Source organism: Nanorana parkeri, unplaced genomic scaffold (genome assembly GCF_000935625.1).
Source record: "Nanorana parkeri isolate BGI_ZX_2015 unplaced genomic scaffold, ASM93562v1 scaffold4180, whole genome shotgun sequence".
In the NCBI taxonomy this organism is placed as follows: domain Eukaryota; kingdom Metazoa; phylum Chordata; class Amphibia; order Anura; family Dicroglossidae; genus Nanorana; species Nanorana parkeri.
The window spans coordinates 1,164-17,981 of NW_017310447.1; the positions used below are offsets into that span (position 1 = coordinate 1,164).

The 16,818-nt window shown below is 46.5% G+C and overlaps 2 protein-coding genes across 2 annotated transcripts in view; both read left to right on the top strand.

Moving 5' to 3' along the window:
- Positions 1–3,746, top strand: part of LOC108803770 (myosin-2-like) — a 4,495-nt gene extending 749 nt beyond the window's left edge. Inside the window, exons 2-6 of the mRNA XM_018575577.1 lie at positions 875–928; positions 2,050–2,263; positions 2,361–2,504; positions 2,596–2,752; positions 3,715–3,746. Coding sequence (XP_018431079.1) covers positions 2,063–2,263; positions 2,361–2,504; positions 2,596–2,752; positions 3,715–3,746 — 534 coding nt within the window. The 5' untranslated portion in view covers positions 875–928; positions 2,050–2,062. The remainder of the gene's footprint in view (positions 1–874; positions 929–2,049; positions 2,264–2,360; positions 2,505–2,595; positions 2,753–3,714) is intronic.
- Positions 3,747–4,391: 645 nt separating this feature from the next.
- The window catches only part of LOC108803769 (myosin-1B-like), a 14,779-nt gene continuing 2,352 nt past the window's right edge, over positions 4,392–16,818 (top strand). Inside the window, exons 1-31 of the mRNA XM_018575576.1 lie at positions 4,392–4,472; positions 5,427–5,519; positions 5,639–5,702; positions 5,862–5,960; positions 6,859–6,962; positions 7,089–7,227; positions 7,347–7,465; positions 7,555–7,704; positions 7,795–7,965; positions 8,056–8,360; positions 8,726–8,795; positions 8,888–8,975; positions 9,442–9,559; positions 9,652–9,775; positions 9,860–9,996; positions 10,072–10,327; positions 10,440–10,682; positions 10,911–11,087; positions 11,176–11,321; positions 11,409–11,499; positions 11,584–11,973; positions 13,110–13,236; positions 13,339–13,457; positions 13,541–13,737; positions 13,928–14,111; positions 14,282–14,447; positions 14,565–14,998; positions 15,087–15,290; positions 15,382–15,507; positions 15,593–15,763; positions 15,866–15,970. Of these exons, the coding sequence (XP_018431078.1) occupies positions 4,392–4,472; positions 5,427–5,519; positions 5,639–5,702; positions 5,862–5,960; positions 6,859–6,962; positions 7,089–7,227; positions 7,347–7,465; positions 7,555–7,704; positions 7,795–7,965; positions 8,056–8,360; positions 8,726–8,795; positions 8,888–8,975; positions 9,442–9,559; positions 9,652–9,775; positions 9,860–9,996; positions 10,072–10,327; positions 10,440–10,682; positions 10,911–11,087; positions 11,176–11,321; positions 11,409–11,499; positions 11,584–11,973; positions 13,110–13,236; positions 13,339–13,457; positions 13,541–13,737; positions 13,928–14,111; positions 14,282–14,447; positions 14,565–14,998; positions 15,087–15,290; positions 15,382–15,507; positions 15,593–15,763; positions 15,866–15,970 (4,998 nt within the window). The remainder of the gene's footprint in view (positions 4,473–5,426; positions 5,520–5,638; positions 5,703–5,861; positions 5,961–6,858; positions 6,963–7,088; positions 7,228–7,346; positions 7,466–7,554; positions 7,705–7,794; positions 7,966–8,055; positions 8,361–8,725; positions 8,796–8,887; positions 8,976–9,441; positions 9,560–9,651; positions 9,776–9,859; positions 9,997–10,071; positions 10,328–10,439; positions 10,683–10,910; positions 11,088–11,175; positions 11,322–11,408; positions 11,500–11,583; positions 11,974–13,109; positions 13,237–13,338; positions 13,458–13,540; positions 13,738–13,927; positions 14,112–14,281; positions 14,448–14,564; positions 14,999–15,086; positions 15,291–15,381; positions 15,508–15,592; positions 15,764–15,865; positions 15,971–16,818) is intronic.

A 16,818-nucleotide genomic window follows, 5' to 3' on the forward strand; every position in this document is an offset into this window, starting at 1 on the left:
TTCTCCCCGGGGGGGGGGGTCTTTTCTGTACCAGGGGGAGGAGTCTTCTCTGTACCAGGGGGAGGAGTCTTCTCTGTACCAGGGGGAGGGGTCTTCTCTGTAACAGGGGGAGGGGTCTTCTCTGTACCAGGGAGTGGAGTCTTCTCTGTACCAGGGGGAGGAGTCTTCTCTGTACCAGGGGGAGGAGTCTTCTCTGTACCAGGGGGAGAAGTATTCTCCATATCAATGGGAGGAGTCTCCTTTGTACCAGTGAGAGGGGTCTTCTCTGTACCAGGGGGAGGAGTCTTCTCAGTATCAGTGGGAGGAGTCTTCTCTGTGCAAGGGGGAGGAGTCTTCTCTGTAGGGGGGGAGTCTTATCTGTACCATAGGAAAGAGTCTTCTCAGTATCAGTGGAAGGAGTCTTCTCTGTACCAGGGGGAGGAGTCTTCTCTATACCGGGGGGAGGAGTCTTCTCTGTACCAGTGGGAGGAGCCTTCTCTGTACCAGTGGGAGGAGTCTTCTCGGTTTCAGTGGGAGGAGTCTTCTCTGTACCCGTGGGAAGAGTCTTCTCTGTACCAGGGGGATTTCTGATCGACTTTCTGCTCTTAAGCTTTCTATAAATGCAGATCTATAGGAATTGAGGGATTATTGTGGATCAATCATCCCGTGTGAATGATTGGTCGGATGAAGACCCTCCATTGGCACTGGACCGTTTTCTCCTGGATTTGGCTTTGGCGATTCTTTGTTGGTGTATAAGGGGAATGTCATTGGTTTTATCTCAGGAAGGTCCAATCAGACGCCTCCTATAACCAATCTCAGGATCTATACGTCCACATTGTATTGATCGGTTTGATTGATGTCATTGCCGTCATCTCTCTCGTCTGTCTCTTTACAGCTTCGCTTCCTGTCAGATCCGAGTCATCATTTTTCCATCAGAGTCGTACTAGAGGTGAGGAGCCCTCGTGGTCTGGTCTGGGACATGGAGGGGTTGACCAGGACGCTTATTTATAATCTATCAGGAGAGATTCTTTTCTCTTATTCCATGCTGATTTGTTGTAAATAACACAATTTATACGTCCCGTCTGTCCAAACCCCGGCGCCCCTCCGTCAGAGGACGAGGACTACACGACACCCTTCCTCCCTTCGTCATCCGCATTAAACATAATCCAAGATAATTCCTTTATTTCCCTCTATATAATATATCAATATGATGAATGCAGTGCCCTAATATAGCCATAGCAGCCCAGGCGGCTGCTATGGGGCCCGGTGGTGGAAGGGGCCCCTATTGGGTTGTTGAGGTAAATTAAACATAGAGCGTGTGAAGATATCACGGAACTGTATCAGGAAGGGTTGGAGCGGATGACAACCCTCATCCTCTGCAACGTCTACACTTTAGGATGCACAGGAGGAGTCTTTGAGATCTTGGAGTCATTAGTAGGGGGGGGCCCATCACATATTTGCTATGGGGCCCCGTGAGCTGTAGTTACACCCCTGGATTGATCCTTAGTCTATCTATCACATGCAGCTTTGTCTTAAAGTGTATCTAGAGCCAAAATGACTTGAGGAGGAGTGATGAAGGGTCTGCCCTCTGTGTCCACTCGGGGAGATTTCCCTTTACTTCCTGTCCTACAGACACAACAGGAAGCCAAAAGAGATCTCTCCACAGTCTTTGAGACAGCCGGGGGCAGATTAGATGCCCCCACTGGAAGATTCCCCAGTGGTGAGCAATAGAGAGAGGGAGACGGTGAATCTTCTTGGTGGCGGTTAGGAGGAGACACATCACCATCACTCCAGCCACCAATCGGGACTGTCTTCCTTTTATTGCTTCCGCAGATCTTAGACTGTCCACCAGAGGAAGGTAGCTTCAAGGCTGCAGATAGCAATAACAAATATGGTGTATAATCCTTCCGCACCTCACATATATAAATCCCTCACAGCGACCTCATGGCCAGATGGTGGTTCTTCTGGCACATTTGTTGCGTTGCTGGGCGTCGGGCGCCACTGAAACTTTACAAAAAGTACCAAAATGTGCCGCAAATTGCCGACGATCATTTGTTGATCTTTCCCCAGAAATCCATCAGCCATGGGTGATGGTGAGATGGCGGTTTTTGGGGTGGCAGCCCCTTTCCTCCGCAAACCTGAAAAGGAGAGGATAGAGGCCCAAACCCGCCCCTTTGATGCCAAAACCTCCTACTTCGTGGTGGACCCCAAGGTGATGTACGTGAAAGGCGCCATCCAGTCCAGAGAGGGGGGAAAAGTCAACGTGAAGAAGGAAGACATGTCCGTAAGTCGGGAGCAGCCAAGCGTCGTCCCGCGCAGAAGACGCGTTGGTAATATGGGCTTTCAGCGGTGTTTTTATATCGGCTCGTCCTTTTCCGCAGACCGTAACTGTGAAGGAAGATGAAATTTTCCCCATGAACCCCCCGAAGTACGACAAGATTGAAGACATGGCCATGATGACCCACCTGAACGAGCCCGCTGTCCTGTATAACCTCAAAGAGCGTTACGCAGCCTGGATGATCTACGTACGTTGGGTCGCATTTTGCGTGACGTGCTGCTCCAGCTCTACACAATCCTTTACCGCATCTAACACACTTCTTCCATCTTCTCACACAGACCTACTCCGGACTCTTCTGTGTCACCGTCAACCCCTACAAGTGGCTCCCCGTGTACAACCCCGAGGTGGTCGCTGGATACAGAGGGAAGAAGCGTCAGGAGGCTCCGCCCCACATCTTCTCCATCTCTGACAACGGCTATCAGGCCATGCTGACTGGTGAGTGACAACAAATAACCCTTACATCCCGTTCGGCCAATGAGTCTTAGTCTTCAGGCCATCAGCTGTTTGATGGTTTCATTAGAACAACGATATGCCCTAAAAATAAATGATTAAAGGAGAACTATGGGGTCGGGGCTTTCCCCATAGTTCTCCTCGGGGTCACAAACTAGCGTCCTACCGTCACCCTAGGCTCAGTATATAGGGAGCTACAGCTCGCGGTATACTGAGACGCCGCAGCCGGAGCGGATCCCGGCGTAGATGGCGGGATCCGCCCAGCTGCGTGAGTGACAGCTGTCTCCTCCTATCTAGAGGCAGAGCCAGCTGTACCCGCCCCCTCCCCCGTCCGTTCCGCCAGTCAGCGCTGGAGGATCGGAGGGGGGAATCCCTGCAGAGAGCCGTGACAGGATCGAGAGGTGAGCGAACGCCGGTATGTGTTCCCTCCCGATCTACTGAGCCGACCTGTGACAGTCTCATTGTCAGTGAGTGAGGGCGGAGCCCCCCCCCCCCCCCTCATAGATCTCCTTTAAGTTTGGTCCCTGTCCCAAAGACGTACATGGGCCGCCACGGCTGACCGCCCTCTGAAAATGTTGGTTGCTTGGCCGTCAATTCAGTCTAGAGGCTTCCGTGTTCCCTATTACTGACCTGAAACAAGTGTGCAGATCTGGAGCTCTGACTCCCCCGCTGACTGCACTGGGTTTAGACTTGTTCCGGGTCAATGTCTAGGAAGCCAAGGACCCGGGTTCTCCAGAAGATGAACTGACCGGCCACATCATTCTCTCGCAGTTAGCGCGCTCCAAGAAAGTCGGAGGCTCCCTGTAGTTGTTAGGCCCCTAACTGAGCTACCACCAGTCCAATGCGGCACTGCGCCTCCTAAGGGAAGAAGGATGAAGACGCGGCTGGGGATTATGTGGTTTATCTGGAGGTCTAATACTATGTATATTCCTTCCCTTCCCCCACAGATCGTGAGAACCAGTCCATCCTGATCACGTGAGTTCACCTTCTTATCTCTGCATCACTAATGACATTTATTAATTAATGCCTTTATAACGCTGACCTGGTAATTGCCGAGAGTCCACCGCATGGCATCTTTAACTCTTCCTCCCATATACCATAGGGTGTCCTCAGCCCATATACCATAGGGTGTCCTCAGCCCATATACCATAGGGTGTCCTCAGCCCATATAACATACTCAGCCCATATACCATAGGGCATCCTCAGCCCATATACCATAGGGTGTCCTCAGCCCATATACCATAGGGTGTCCTCAGCCCATATACCATAGGGTGTCCTCAGCCCATATAACATCCTCAGCCCATATACCATAGGGCATCCTCAGCCCATATACCATAGGGTGTCCTCAGCCCATATACCATAGGGTGTCCTCAGCCCATATAACATACTCAGTCCATATACCATAGGGCATCCTCAGCCCATATACCATAGGGCATACTCAGCCCATATACCATAGGGCATCCTCAGCCCATATACCATAGGGTGTCCTCAGCCCATATACCATTCGTACAGCTGCACACTGGCCTGTCACTGGGGTATTACAAGGCCAGGGAAGCAGCAACATTACCCTTCAAGCAAGAGCACATTGTGGATGGAGCTCCAGCCATGACAGTCCAAAAGGTCCATGATTCAGGAGAACGTTCCTCTACTTTACTGCAGCATCACGCAGATGGCAGACACAACTCCCCGGTCACGTGTCACTCTGGTGGGTTTACTAACAGGAACGTGTCTGAGATCTGAGCGATGATACAGCAAAAATCTCCTATGCTGCCTTCTTAGGCATAGGGAGCGAGTGCTGAGGGAGGTGGGAAGACATATCATACCAAGTGTATTCTATTTATATCAGAGCGGCCATTGTCCGGGGAAATACAGTACAGGGACGGAGAACGGGTGCAATATGGCAGAAATGGAGTCGGGTCTAATTGTTGGAAGGGGCTTATTACAACTTCCCCCATTAGAGCGTATGGTGCCATCATTCAGGTTTCCTGCATCTCAGTATTCGGAACTAGACGTGCGCACCACGTTCAGGGGATATACACCTTACGATAATGGCGGGAAATCCCGCGATCGTACGATTATGGTAAGGTGTGTGGAAGCCGCGCGACCTCTGCTACTGTAAGGTCGCACGACTTTGAACTTACGGACATGTTCGAAAACCCACCGAGCATCGTACGACGTTCGGCGGGTTTGTGGCATGTCCGTACGATAACAGCCGCACGGGCCGGTGTGCGCAAGCGCACACTGCCCGTTCGGCATTGCGGTCATCGGAAGCCCGCCCCTCAGGGGGCGTGGCTTGCGATCATCGCAAGTACGATCAGCCTATGCAACATAGGCAGATCGTACGTTTTTTTTAAGTACCTTACAACCATCGCAAGACAAAAGTCCTCCGATGGTTGTAAGGTGTGTGCCCGGCCTTACAGAAAATAGATAGTCCATGGTCCCATCGCACTCCTGACCGCGTGAATCCCTTCAAGAATTGGGTGCTGCGGACGTATTGCAAAATACGTCTATTTATTGACGTGAATCGTGGTAAAAAAACAACGAACGTTTCGGGACCAAAGAGGGTCAGGCTCAGGTGAGGAAAGATTCAGGTGACCCGCCGGCAGCAGGAAGGAGCAATCCTCACTTACACCTTTTTTTTTTATTCCACCAATTCTAGGGAAATCTGGAGGATCAAATCATCCAGGCCAACCCACTGCTGGAGGCCTTCGGCAATGCCAAGACTGTGAGGAACGACAACTCTTCCCGCTTTGTAAGTTGGACTGAATGACCTGACCGGGGTCTGGGCTCCGCTCTCCGCGTCCGTACCGGAATGATTTTATTATGTATCTACACAAACTGTATACCTAACGCCTCATGTTTGATGTGCAGGGTAAATTCATCAGGATTCACTTCGGCACTACAGGAAAACTGTCCTCCGCCGATATTGAAACATGTGAGTATAATGACTTCAAGTGCGTAGAAAGCCAAAATCTGAACCTTGATATATTGCTTTACACACCCCCCCCCCCTCCCGAACCCTAACAGCTTGAACAATGTTCTTTTTTTTTAAACTTTCCATCTCATGTACGTTATAAATTATTGATTATCCTAGATCTGCTGGAAAAATCCAGAGTAACATTCCAGCTGTCTGCTGAGAGGAGCTACCACATCTTCTACCAGATCATGTCCAACAAGAGGCCGGAACTGATCGGTAAGTGATGCTGCTGAATCCTTGTGTAGTGACTAGGGTTGCCACCCTTCCAGGATTCACCCGGACAGTCCGGGTTTTGAATGCCGTGTCCGGGTTTCATGGCAGCAGAAACCCAGACACATGATGTCAGGCAGACAGGGGCAACCAGAATTAAGATAGGGGCTACTGGCCCCCCCACTAAAAATAGTCTTGACAGTGATATTTACATGAGAATGGGTGACTCTATGTACATACGAATAAGCCATAATTCACTCCCCCCAAAAAATGTCAGTGTGTCACTAGAGTGTTCGGGTTTCGCTGGAAGAAAAGGTGGCAACCCTAGTAGTGACCCCAGTGGTGTGTTACAACATGAAAACCCATCAAATAAAGAAATGGACTTCAGTTGTAGTGTTTGGTTGAATGACACCTCTGCTTCTTATATATCGCCCGGGGACTCCTGCCGGGACATCTCTTGGTTCTGCTCAGTCCTCCTGCTACTTTCTCCCTAACATAGATATCCAATCAGCAGAGGGATCGGATCGTCCATAGCAGCTGGGCAGATCTAGAGATCCAAATGCAAAGATTTCACCGCAACCGAGTCAATGTGTGAATCCCGCCATTGAATAGGAATCTTAGAAGGCCTAGGTTTATAAAAATGTCAGATCTTGGGGGAATGCTTGTAGCCTATAAAGTCATTAAACAGATCTCGGGTGTAAGAAAAAGAGACTACATGTGAGAAATCTAAAGGATGTGTCCAAATAAGGATAGAAAACTGTCCCTGAACTGGTGACCTGTGATCTGGGGTGTAAACACTAAAACCTTAGGATGGACCTAAAGATCATACTATTATTAGATGAAATGCCCCCCCCCCCCGGGTAATAGTGTCTGCTACACAAGACATGTTCCTTTCTCCTTCCAGAAATTCTTCTGATTACCACCAACCCCTATGACTTCCACTTTGTCAGCCAAGGTGAGATCACCGTGGCCAGCATTGATGACCAAGAAGAATTAATGGCTACAGACGTAAGTGGACTCCGTTTTATGGAACCTTATACATACCACACATCAATTTACCACATAAGGTGTATGTATGAGTGTGTCACGGCCAAGGAGATCAGAAGTTTAATCTACTTAGTTTATGTTTAATAGAGCGCCATCGACATCCTGGGCTTCAACTCAGATGAGAAGATTGGTATCTACAAAATGACCGGTGCCGTCATGCACTATGGAAACATGAAGTTCAAGCAGAAGCAAAGAGAGGAGCAGGCTGAGCCCGATGGCACAGAAGGTGAGGCGGATATAACACTGAACACTTATAATATACAATATATGTCCTTCCTATCATTGTAGAGCTCTCTGCTTTAAAAGTCAAAAGGGAATAACATTCAAGTTCTTTCTGTTTCATAGTGGCTGACAAGGCGGCCTACCTGATGGGCCTCAACTCAGCTGATCTCCTGAAGGCTTTGTGCTACCCCAGGGTCAAAGTCGGAAATGAGTATGTCACCAAAGGTCAAACTGTCCAGCAGGTACCTACATTCTGCCTCCATGTTTTATCTTCAGGACACAAATGAAAGCGTAGTAACTGATTGGAACATTTGTTACCTTTCTTGTTAAGGTGTACAACAATGTCGGTGCCCTGGGCAAGTCCGTCTATGAGAAGATGTTCTTTTGGATGGTCCTCCGTATCAACCAGCAGCTGGACACCAAGCAGCCAAGGCAGCACTATATTGGCGTCTTGGATATTGCCGGCTTTGAGATCTTTGATGTGAGTGGCATGTCTTGATTGATACATTTATTCCCTGCCAGTGTGTTAGCTGGGAAAGGGTAACTCAGTAAATTGTCTTCTTCTGAACAGTACAACAGCTTGGAGCAGCTCTGTATCAACTTCACCAATGAGAAGCTGCAACAGTTCTTCAACCACCACATGTTTGTGCTGGAACAAGAGGAGTACAAGAAGGAAGGTATCGACTGGGAGTTCATTGACTTCGGCATGGACTTGGCCGCCTGCATTGAGCTTATTGAGAAGGTATGATTGCTACATTTTACTACCCAACATTACAAGCAGAAACTGAGAGCCTTTCAACACACCAACATGTTATTCATTTTCTATAATCAGCCAATGGGCATCTTCTCCATCCTGGAAGAGGAGTGCATGTTCCCCAAGGCAACAGACACTTCCTTCAAGAACAAGCTGTATGACCAACATTTGGGCAAGTCCAACAACTTCCAGAAACCCAAACCTGGCAAAGGCAAAGCCGAGGCTCACTTCTCCCTGGTCCACTATGCTGGAACTGTGGACTACAACATCTCTGGCTGGCTGGACAAGAACAAGGACCCGCTGAATGAGACCGTCATTGGGCTCTACCAGAAGTCATCAGTGAAACTCTTGAGCTTCCTGTATGGTGCCTATTCTGCCACTGATGCTGGTAATACATTCTGTATTCTGTATTCTGTCTTCTTTACTATCAGTGCCCATTAATATTTGCTTGGTACACTTCCAGTATATTAAGTTTTTATAAATGAATACTTTATAAAATACATCAATCTTTTCACATTAGCCTCCCCCACATCTAAAAGAATTTCCGCTGCAATGCTGTCATCAAAGTCTTACAGACATGCGCTCACAGTACTGACCTTATACCTTAGTGTTTGCAATGGCCGCATAAGATGAAAGGCCAGCGTGGGGAGATACTATTCTCCAATTCAGGAACTGAGCCTACACCCATATCACCTGCAACGTCCATCCTTCCACACGTGTCCTAACCTCATGAAATTCTTCCTGTTGCAGATGCCGGTAGCAAGAAGGGTGCTAAGAAGAAGGGTTCCTCTTTCCAGACTGTGTCTTGTCTCTTCAGGGTGTGTGACACTTTATATTAGATATACATACTGTATGTTTTCTCATTTCTGTTGGACATTTATTGATATCAATCATTATTGTCTGTCTACAGGAGAATCTGAACAAGCTGATGTCAAACTTGAGGAGCACTCACCCTCACTTTGTGCGTTGCTTGATCCCCAATGAAACCAAGACCCCAGGTCAGCTCTCCCAAAAGCAAAAGTATAAAAAAAAGCTCTATAAGATCATCTATAATAAAGTTCTAGTACTGTACAAATCATTTCCTGCAGTATAGTTTTCCTCCATGTGTTATGTGATTTGTAAATAAAAACAAAAATTGGGCTGCGTGCCTCCACAACTGCTCATTAAACATGCATGCCATGTTTTATGTCCGAGCTCCTTGGACCAGCAACCTTGTGTGTTCTTGCTGGCTTAGTCAACTGCACGATAAGATCCGATCATTGTGATAATCCTAAAGATTCAGCTGAAGCTTGCCATGTGTTGGTTACTGTTGATAAACGTGGGACATTAATATGTTTTATTTCCTTATAAAAGGTCATTTTTTTTACTCAAAGCTAAACTTTGTACGACATTCCTTGAGAAATGCTAAAAATAAAAATGTTCTACCTTAAATTCTGTTTCACTGTAAAACACTTTCATGTTTAGGTGAAATGGATCATCACTTGGTCATGCACCAGCTCAGGTGCAACGGTGTACTGGAGGGCATCAGGATTTGCAGGAAAGGTTTCCCCAGCAGAATCCTCTACGCTGACTTTAAACAACGGTACGGTTCATTACTCGGCTGTAGTATGTGACTGTATATGAGGAGAAACACAATGGACATATTTACATTTGTTTTCCTATTCAATAATACAGTTACAAGGTCTTGAATGCAAGCGCCATCCCAGAAGGTCAGTTTATTGACAGCAAGAAGGCTTCTGAGAAGCTTCTCGGGTCTATTGATGTTGACCACACACAGTACAAATTTGGGCACACTAAGGTATAGTTTTGTATTAGAAGGATTTATAATGTTTAACATCCCAACAACAGTGCACAATATTAAATGAGATACCATGTTTGCTAGGTGTTCTTCAAAGCTGGTCTGCTGGGGACGCTTGAGGAGATGCGAGATGATAAGTTGGCACTGCTGATCACTCGTACTCAGGCCAGGTGCAGAGGATACCTCATGAGAGTTGAGTTCCAGAAGATGATGGAGAGGAGGTATTTCAATTTCAAGAACTTGTTACGAAACAATTATTAATGTTCATTCAAATGATCATTGCGTATTCTTTCCAGAGAGTCCGTCTTCTGCATCCAGTACAATGTCCGCTCCTTCATGAATGTCAAGCATTGGCCATGGATGAAGCTTTACTTCAAGATCAAGCCTCTCCTGAAGAGCGCAGAATCTGAGAAGGAAATGGCCAACATGAAGGAAGAGTTCGAGAAGACAAAGGAGGCTCTGGTCAAGTCAGAGGCAAAGAGGAAGGCGCTTGAAGAGAAGATGGTATCCGTCATGCAAGAGAAAAATGACCTGCAGCTCCAAGTTGCATCTGTAAGTGTTAAACCGTTTGTTATTACCCTGTCAAGGCAAACATGCAGAAGACACTGCACGTTAGAGGATCTAGGAACAAGCAATTCATACTTAATATTTATCTGCTTTCAAGGAATGTGAGGGCCTTGCAGATGCAGAGGAAAGGTGTGAGGGTCTCATCAAAGCCAAGATTCAAATGGAGGCCAAATTCAAGGAGATTAATGAGAGGCTGGAAGATGAAGAAGAATCAAATGCTGAGTTGACAGCCAAAAAGAGGAAACTTGAAGATGAATGTTCTGAACTGAAGAAGGACATTGATGATCTTGAGCTGACTCTGGCCAAAGTAGAGAAAGAGAAGCATGCCACAGAAAACAAGGTATTTCCATTTTCTGCTTGGTTCTCCTCAATATCAACAGCTGACACTTACCCAAATATGTTATTTGCAAGTTGTATTTGAGGGTAATCATACTTAAATATCATCTGAAATGTAGGTTAAGAACCTCACTGAAGAACATGTCATGTGACTCTCTGGTAGTGCTGGTACTTGCATACTGAGGGCAGCTGGTATGCCAGCTGCATAATAACTTATTCCTCTACTACATAGGTTAAGAATCTTACTGAAGAGATGGCTGTCCTTGATGAAAACATTGCCAAGCTGAGCAAAGAGAAGAAAGCTCTCCAGGAAGCCCACCAACAAACCCTGGATGACCTTCAAGCTGAAGAGGACAAGGTCAACTCCCTAACAAAAGCTAAAACCAAGCTGGAGCAACAAGTGGACGATGTAAGTGAAATAAAGAGACTTCATCAAGTCACGTGTGCAATAAGAAGAGCTTAGGAAGATACTTATTCATGTAACTCCTATATTCCAGCTGGAGGGATCTCTGGAGCAAGAGAAGAAGCTCCGCATGGACATGGAGAGAGCAAAGAGGAAGCTGGAGGGTGATCTGAAGTTGTCTCAGGAATCCCTGATGGATCTGGAAAATGAAAGGCAACAGCTGGATGAAAAAGTTAAAAAGTAAGACATCTTGATTGACAGTTTAGAAATGGGAATCGTGGATGGAAGGCAAAATCTTTTAACTCTATTTAATTTCTGCTTAAACAGGAAGGATTTTGAAATCAGCCAGCTCCAGAGCAAGATTGAAGATGAACAGGCCTTGGCTGCCCAGCTGCAGAAAAAGATTAAGGAACTTCAGGTGACTTGGGGAACACGATACAAATAATTTGGGGTTTCTGTTTTAAAAAATGTAAAAGAGAACAATAATTTGTGTGAACTTTAGGCCCGCATTGAGGAACTGGAAGAAGAAATCGAGGCGGAGCGCACAGCTCGTGCCAAGGCTGAGAAACAACGTGCAGACCTTTCCCGGGAGCTCGAGGAGATCAGCGAGCGCCTGGAGGAAGCCGGAGGGGCGACTTCTGCTCAGATTGAGATGAACAAGAAACGCGATGCAGAGTACCAGAAGATGAGAAGGGACCTGGAGGAGGCCACCTTGCAGCATGAAGCCACTTCCGCAGCTCTCAGGAAGAAGCACGCTGACAGCGTGGCAGAGTATGGAGAACAGATTGACAACCTTCAGAGGGTCAAACAGAAACTGGAAAAGGAGAAGAGTGAGCTGAAGATGGAGATTGATGACCTCGCCAGCAACATGGAGTCTGTCTCTAAAGCCAAAGTAAGTGCAAGCTTGGTTTCTTTTTTTCAGGGGTTTTTTTTTTTCTCCAGGTATGACAAACATAAAATAATAAATTGTCTGTTAGTAAAGTTTTCTATGAGATCACTTCCTGAACATGCCAATGACCCTGTGCTACAGATGACAAAATCAAACACAGCGCCAGCAGATTTTGGTTCAAGAGAGTATTAATCAATGATGTTCAGGAGTGCAGGGCGATAACGGGGCGGCTCTCACCAGGTTCAGAACAACCTCAGCACTGCAAGACAAGACACAGAGAGCGCCTCCATCGCATAAAAACTTTTTAATAAACGAATAAAAAATGGTATAAAGGTACTCACAAAGGACGGATAAAAAAAGGCATAAAAGGGTCAGAGCGAAAGGTGCATATCCACCGGCTGTTCGTCTTACCTGGTAGTGAAGTGGTTTACGCGTTTCAGAGGTCAAGCCTCCTTCCTCAGAACCAATTGGGGGTGTTCCACTGGACCCTTTTATGCCTGTTTGTATTCGTCCTTTGTGAGTACATTTATACCATTTTTTATTCGTTTATTAAAAAGTTTTTATGCGATGGAGGCGCTCTCTGTGTCTTGTCTTGCAGTGCTACAGATGTGAGAATCCATTCTAAATTCAAACTGGAACAAGGAGAGATTCTCTGATATGTTTTTAGATTTAAGGTTTATTTACCTTCGATGTCCCTCCAAAATATCACCTTGCTGCAACCGGGATTCCGGCTGCTGGAGCGCGAGTCTTCTGCCATACGGATACTAGCCTGTGTCCCTCCAGCACAGCATTGGCCCCCCTCTAACCCTCCACACAGTGATGGCCACCAGACTTGTGATTTGCGTTGAATAAAAAGATAAATATTGTCTTTCAATAATGATCGCAAACAACAAAACTCCCTCGGAGCTGAAAGGTATATGCTATACATGTGCCTTATGTGGTAGTAGGGGACCTAGGGTCAACCCTACGTCATTTTTATATTTATAGAAAGGTTCAAGGGGAAGACCAGATGTCAATATTAAAACCTATCACATCTGCAAATTAAAAACTCACCAAAAGGGATCCCAAATGTCTGGCGGGAATGATTTATATTTCATCAATAAAATGCACTAAAAAATGAACTTTTTTTTTCTCAACAGGCAAACTTGGAGAAGATATGCCGAACCGTAGAGGACCAATATTCTGAGATCAAATCAAAAGACGAGGAACATATGAGGGTGATTAATGACCTAAATGCCCAAAGAGCTCGTCTTCAAACAGAGACTGGTATTTATCTGCCTGAAACATTTTGCCAATCTGATATTTGACAATGGTTGTCACAATGAGAAGTACCGTGTCCATTCATTTATCTATTTCCTCTCCAAACAGGTGAATACTCTCGCCAGGTGGAAGAAAAAGAGTCCTTGGTCTCTCAGCTTTCTCGAGGCAAACAGGCTTTCACCCAACAAATTGAAGAGTTGAAGAGGCAGCTTGAGGAAGAGACAAAGGTATAATATATTCTTCTGTGGAATGAACTTGTGAATGAGCGTGGCACTCACACTGTACGCCTTGTGCTGTTATACTTCTATAGGCCAAGAACGCCCTTGCTCATGGACTTCAGTCTGCCCGCCATGACTGTGACCTTCTCAGAGAGCAATATGAAGAGGAACAGGAAGCCAAGGGTGAGCTTCAGCGTTCACTGTCCAAGGCCAACAGCGAGGTTTCTCAATGGAGGACAAAATACGAGACAGACGCCATTCAGCGCACAGAGGAACTGGAAGACGCCAAGTAGGTGTCGCAGTCTTTCCCAACAGTTTCAAATCTTGTGATTTTTATATTTTTGTATGAATTGTTTAGGACATTGGCCAAGTTCAATGACCTATGAATCCCAAGCGATATTAATTAGCAAATGATCTAACAAAATCACACATGAGAGCAACTCGGTGTGGATGGTCACTTACCCTAAACTGCTTAACAGGAAGAAGCTGGCCCAGCGTCTCCAGGAGGCTGAGGAACAAATTGAGGCAATTAACTCTAAATGTTCCTCTCTGGAAAAGACCAAACAGAGGCTTCAAGGTGAAGTGGAGGATCTCATGGTGGATGTAGAACGTTCCAACTCAGCATGTGCAGCTCTGGATAAGAAACAGAAGAACTTCGATAAGGTGTGTCTTTGACATAGAAGATTATTTTTAGCTGCGTGTTGTGGATATCAAGGAATTGACTCAGACAATGGAAAGAATGATTCATATATTAAGAGGTTGTCACAACCAATAGTTGGTTTATTACTAAAATTTGGATCTCAGAACCATGTTCTATTCTTTAATTTTTTCAGGTCCTGGCTGAATGGAAGCAGAAATATGAGGAGACTCAGGCTGAACTGGAAGCTTCTCAAAAAGAAGCCCGGTCTCTCAGCACTGAAATCTTCAAGATAAAAAATTCCTATGAAGAGTCATTAGACCAACTGGAGACCTTCAAGAGAGAAAACAAGAACCTTCAACGTAAGCATAGATCTACTTTGTTCTGAAAGCATCAATCACATTTCTTCTCAAAATATCTACTTTACATAATTGCCAAAGTTTGTTAAATTGAATTTGTTTTTTCAAATACGTTTTCAGAGGAGATTTCAGACCTGACAGAACAGATTTCAGAATCAGGAAAAACCATTCATGAGTTGGAGAAGGCCAAGAAACAGGTTGAACAGGAGAAATCTGACCTCCAAACAGCCCTGGAAGAAGCCGAGGGAGCTCTGGAGCATGAAGAGGCCAAAATTCTGCGCATACAACTGGAGCTGACTCAGATTAAGTCTGAGATTGACAGGAAGATAGCTGAAAAAGATGAAGAGATTGAACAGATTAAGAGGAACAGCCAGAGGGCCCTGGAGTCCATGCAGAGCTCCCTGGATGCTGAGATCAGAAGCAGGAATGATGCCATGAGAATAAAGAAGAAGATGGAGGGAGATCTCAATGAGATGGAGATCCAACTGAGCCATGCCAACCGCCAGGCAGCTGAGGCCCAGAAACAGCTCAGGAATGTCCAGGGACAATTCAAGGTACAGTTACTGAAGATTCTACATAGTCTCAAATAATGAAAGAAAAAGGTTTCTTATTAGGATAAAATATGACATTATATCTACTTAGGATGCCCAATTGCATCTTGATGAGGCTCTCAGAGGAAATGAGGACCTTAAGGAGCAGCTGGCTATTTCTGAAAGGCGAAACAACCTCTTGGCTGCAGAAATCGAGGAGATGAGGTCCGCCTTGGAACAGACAGATCGCGCACGTAAGGTAGCTGAGCAAGAGCTACTCGATGTCACAGAACGTGTCCAACTTCTCCACACCCAGGTGAGGAGGATGATTCCCCGACCGGACCTATGGTCTTAGTGTTCATTCACAGTGACGGATGTAACAAATGCATGATTTGTTTTTCCTATAGAACACCAGTCTCATCAACACAAAGAAGAAGCTTGAATCTGATGTCTCACAACTGCAAACTGAAGTGGAAGAAACGATCCAAGAGTCCAGGAATGCCGAGGACAAAGCAAAGAAAGCAATCACGGATGTAAGTCGTATGGGACAAAAACACAAGTAATAATAAAAGGTTACATATTAGTACAATGAAAAGTTAAACATAATGAATCACACAGGCCGCCATGATGGCGGAAGAGCTGAAGAAGGAGCAGGACACCAGCGCTCACCTGGAGAGGATGAAGAAGAACCTGGAACAGACTGTGAAGGACCTTCAACATCGTCTGGATGAGGCCGAGCAGTTGGCTATGAAAGGTGGAAAGAAGCAGCTCCAGAAACTGGAGGCCAGGGTGAGTTATCGGCAATGATTTGTTCCCCTAAACAAGAAGAAACATTTGTAGAAAATGTTACTATAATATCGGCCCAAAACTCAACTTCCCGCTCTTCTGCAGGTACGTGAGCTGGAACATGAACTTGACTCTGAGCAGAAGAGAAGCTCTGATGCCATCAAGGGTGTGCGCAAGTACGAGAGGAGAGTCAAAGAACTGAGTTACCAGGTGTGTTGGATGAATCTCCAGATATTAAGGAACCCGAAGGAAGCCCAGAGACTGAGAAATCTGGAAAAAGTGATTTCTGATGGGAATCCAGAAGCAGAATGGATTGCCCTGGCTGGTGTTCTTAGAGGAACTTGCTAAGATGTGTCGTTGGGCTTCTTATCGTTGCTTTTGGCTCCACGCTTAAAGTTATTTCTGGAGCAAAGAGTAATGAAAAGGTCTCGGAGAGGAGGAGGAGCATAACCCCATTTCCCCCAAAATAAGACCTAGTTGTGACCATTCCCAGGGCCGGTGGTGGCACAAGGGGGAATATCACGTACCTGATGGGAGACTGACCGTGTGAGGAGGCTTCCCTTGCACATCGGGTCCTGAGGCCTCTGGAGGTGGAGACAGAGACCTGGCGGACAGCGGGGGACACGGGTGGCAGAAGGTTGCTTCTGTAGCTGCGCTGGGGTAATCCGGAAATCAGGGTCAAAGCAAGCCGAGGTCACACCTGGAGAGCGTAGACGGTACAGAGGGATCAGGCAGAGAGAAGTCCAGTATTCAGTCCAAGGTCAGTGGCCGGCAGCAATCAAGAGTAGTTGAGGCAAGGTATCGGGTCGAGGCAAGGTATCGGGTCAAGGCAAGGTGTCGGGTCAAGGCAAGGTATCGGGTCAAGGCAAGTTATCGGGTCGAGGCAAGGTATCGGGTCGAGGCAAGGTATCGGGACAAGGCAAGGTATCGGGTCGAGGCAAGGTATCGGGACAAGGCAAGGTATCGGGACAAGGCAAGGAATCGGGACAAGGCAAGGTATCGGGTCAAAACCCAGGACACAGGCAGTTCACAGGGACACAGAAACACGGGGCGGGGCT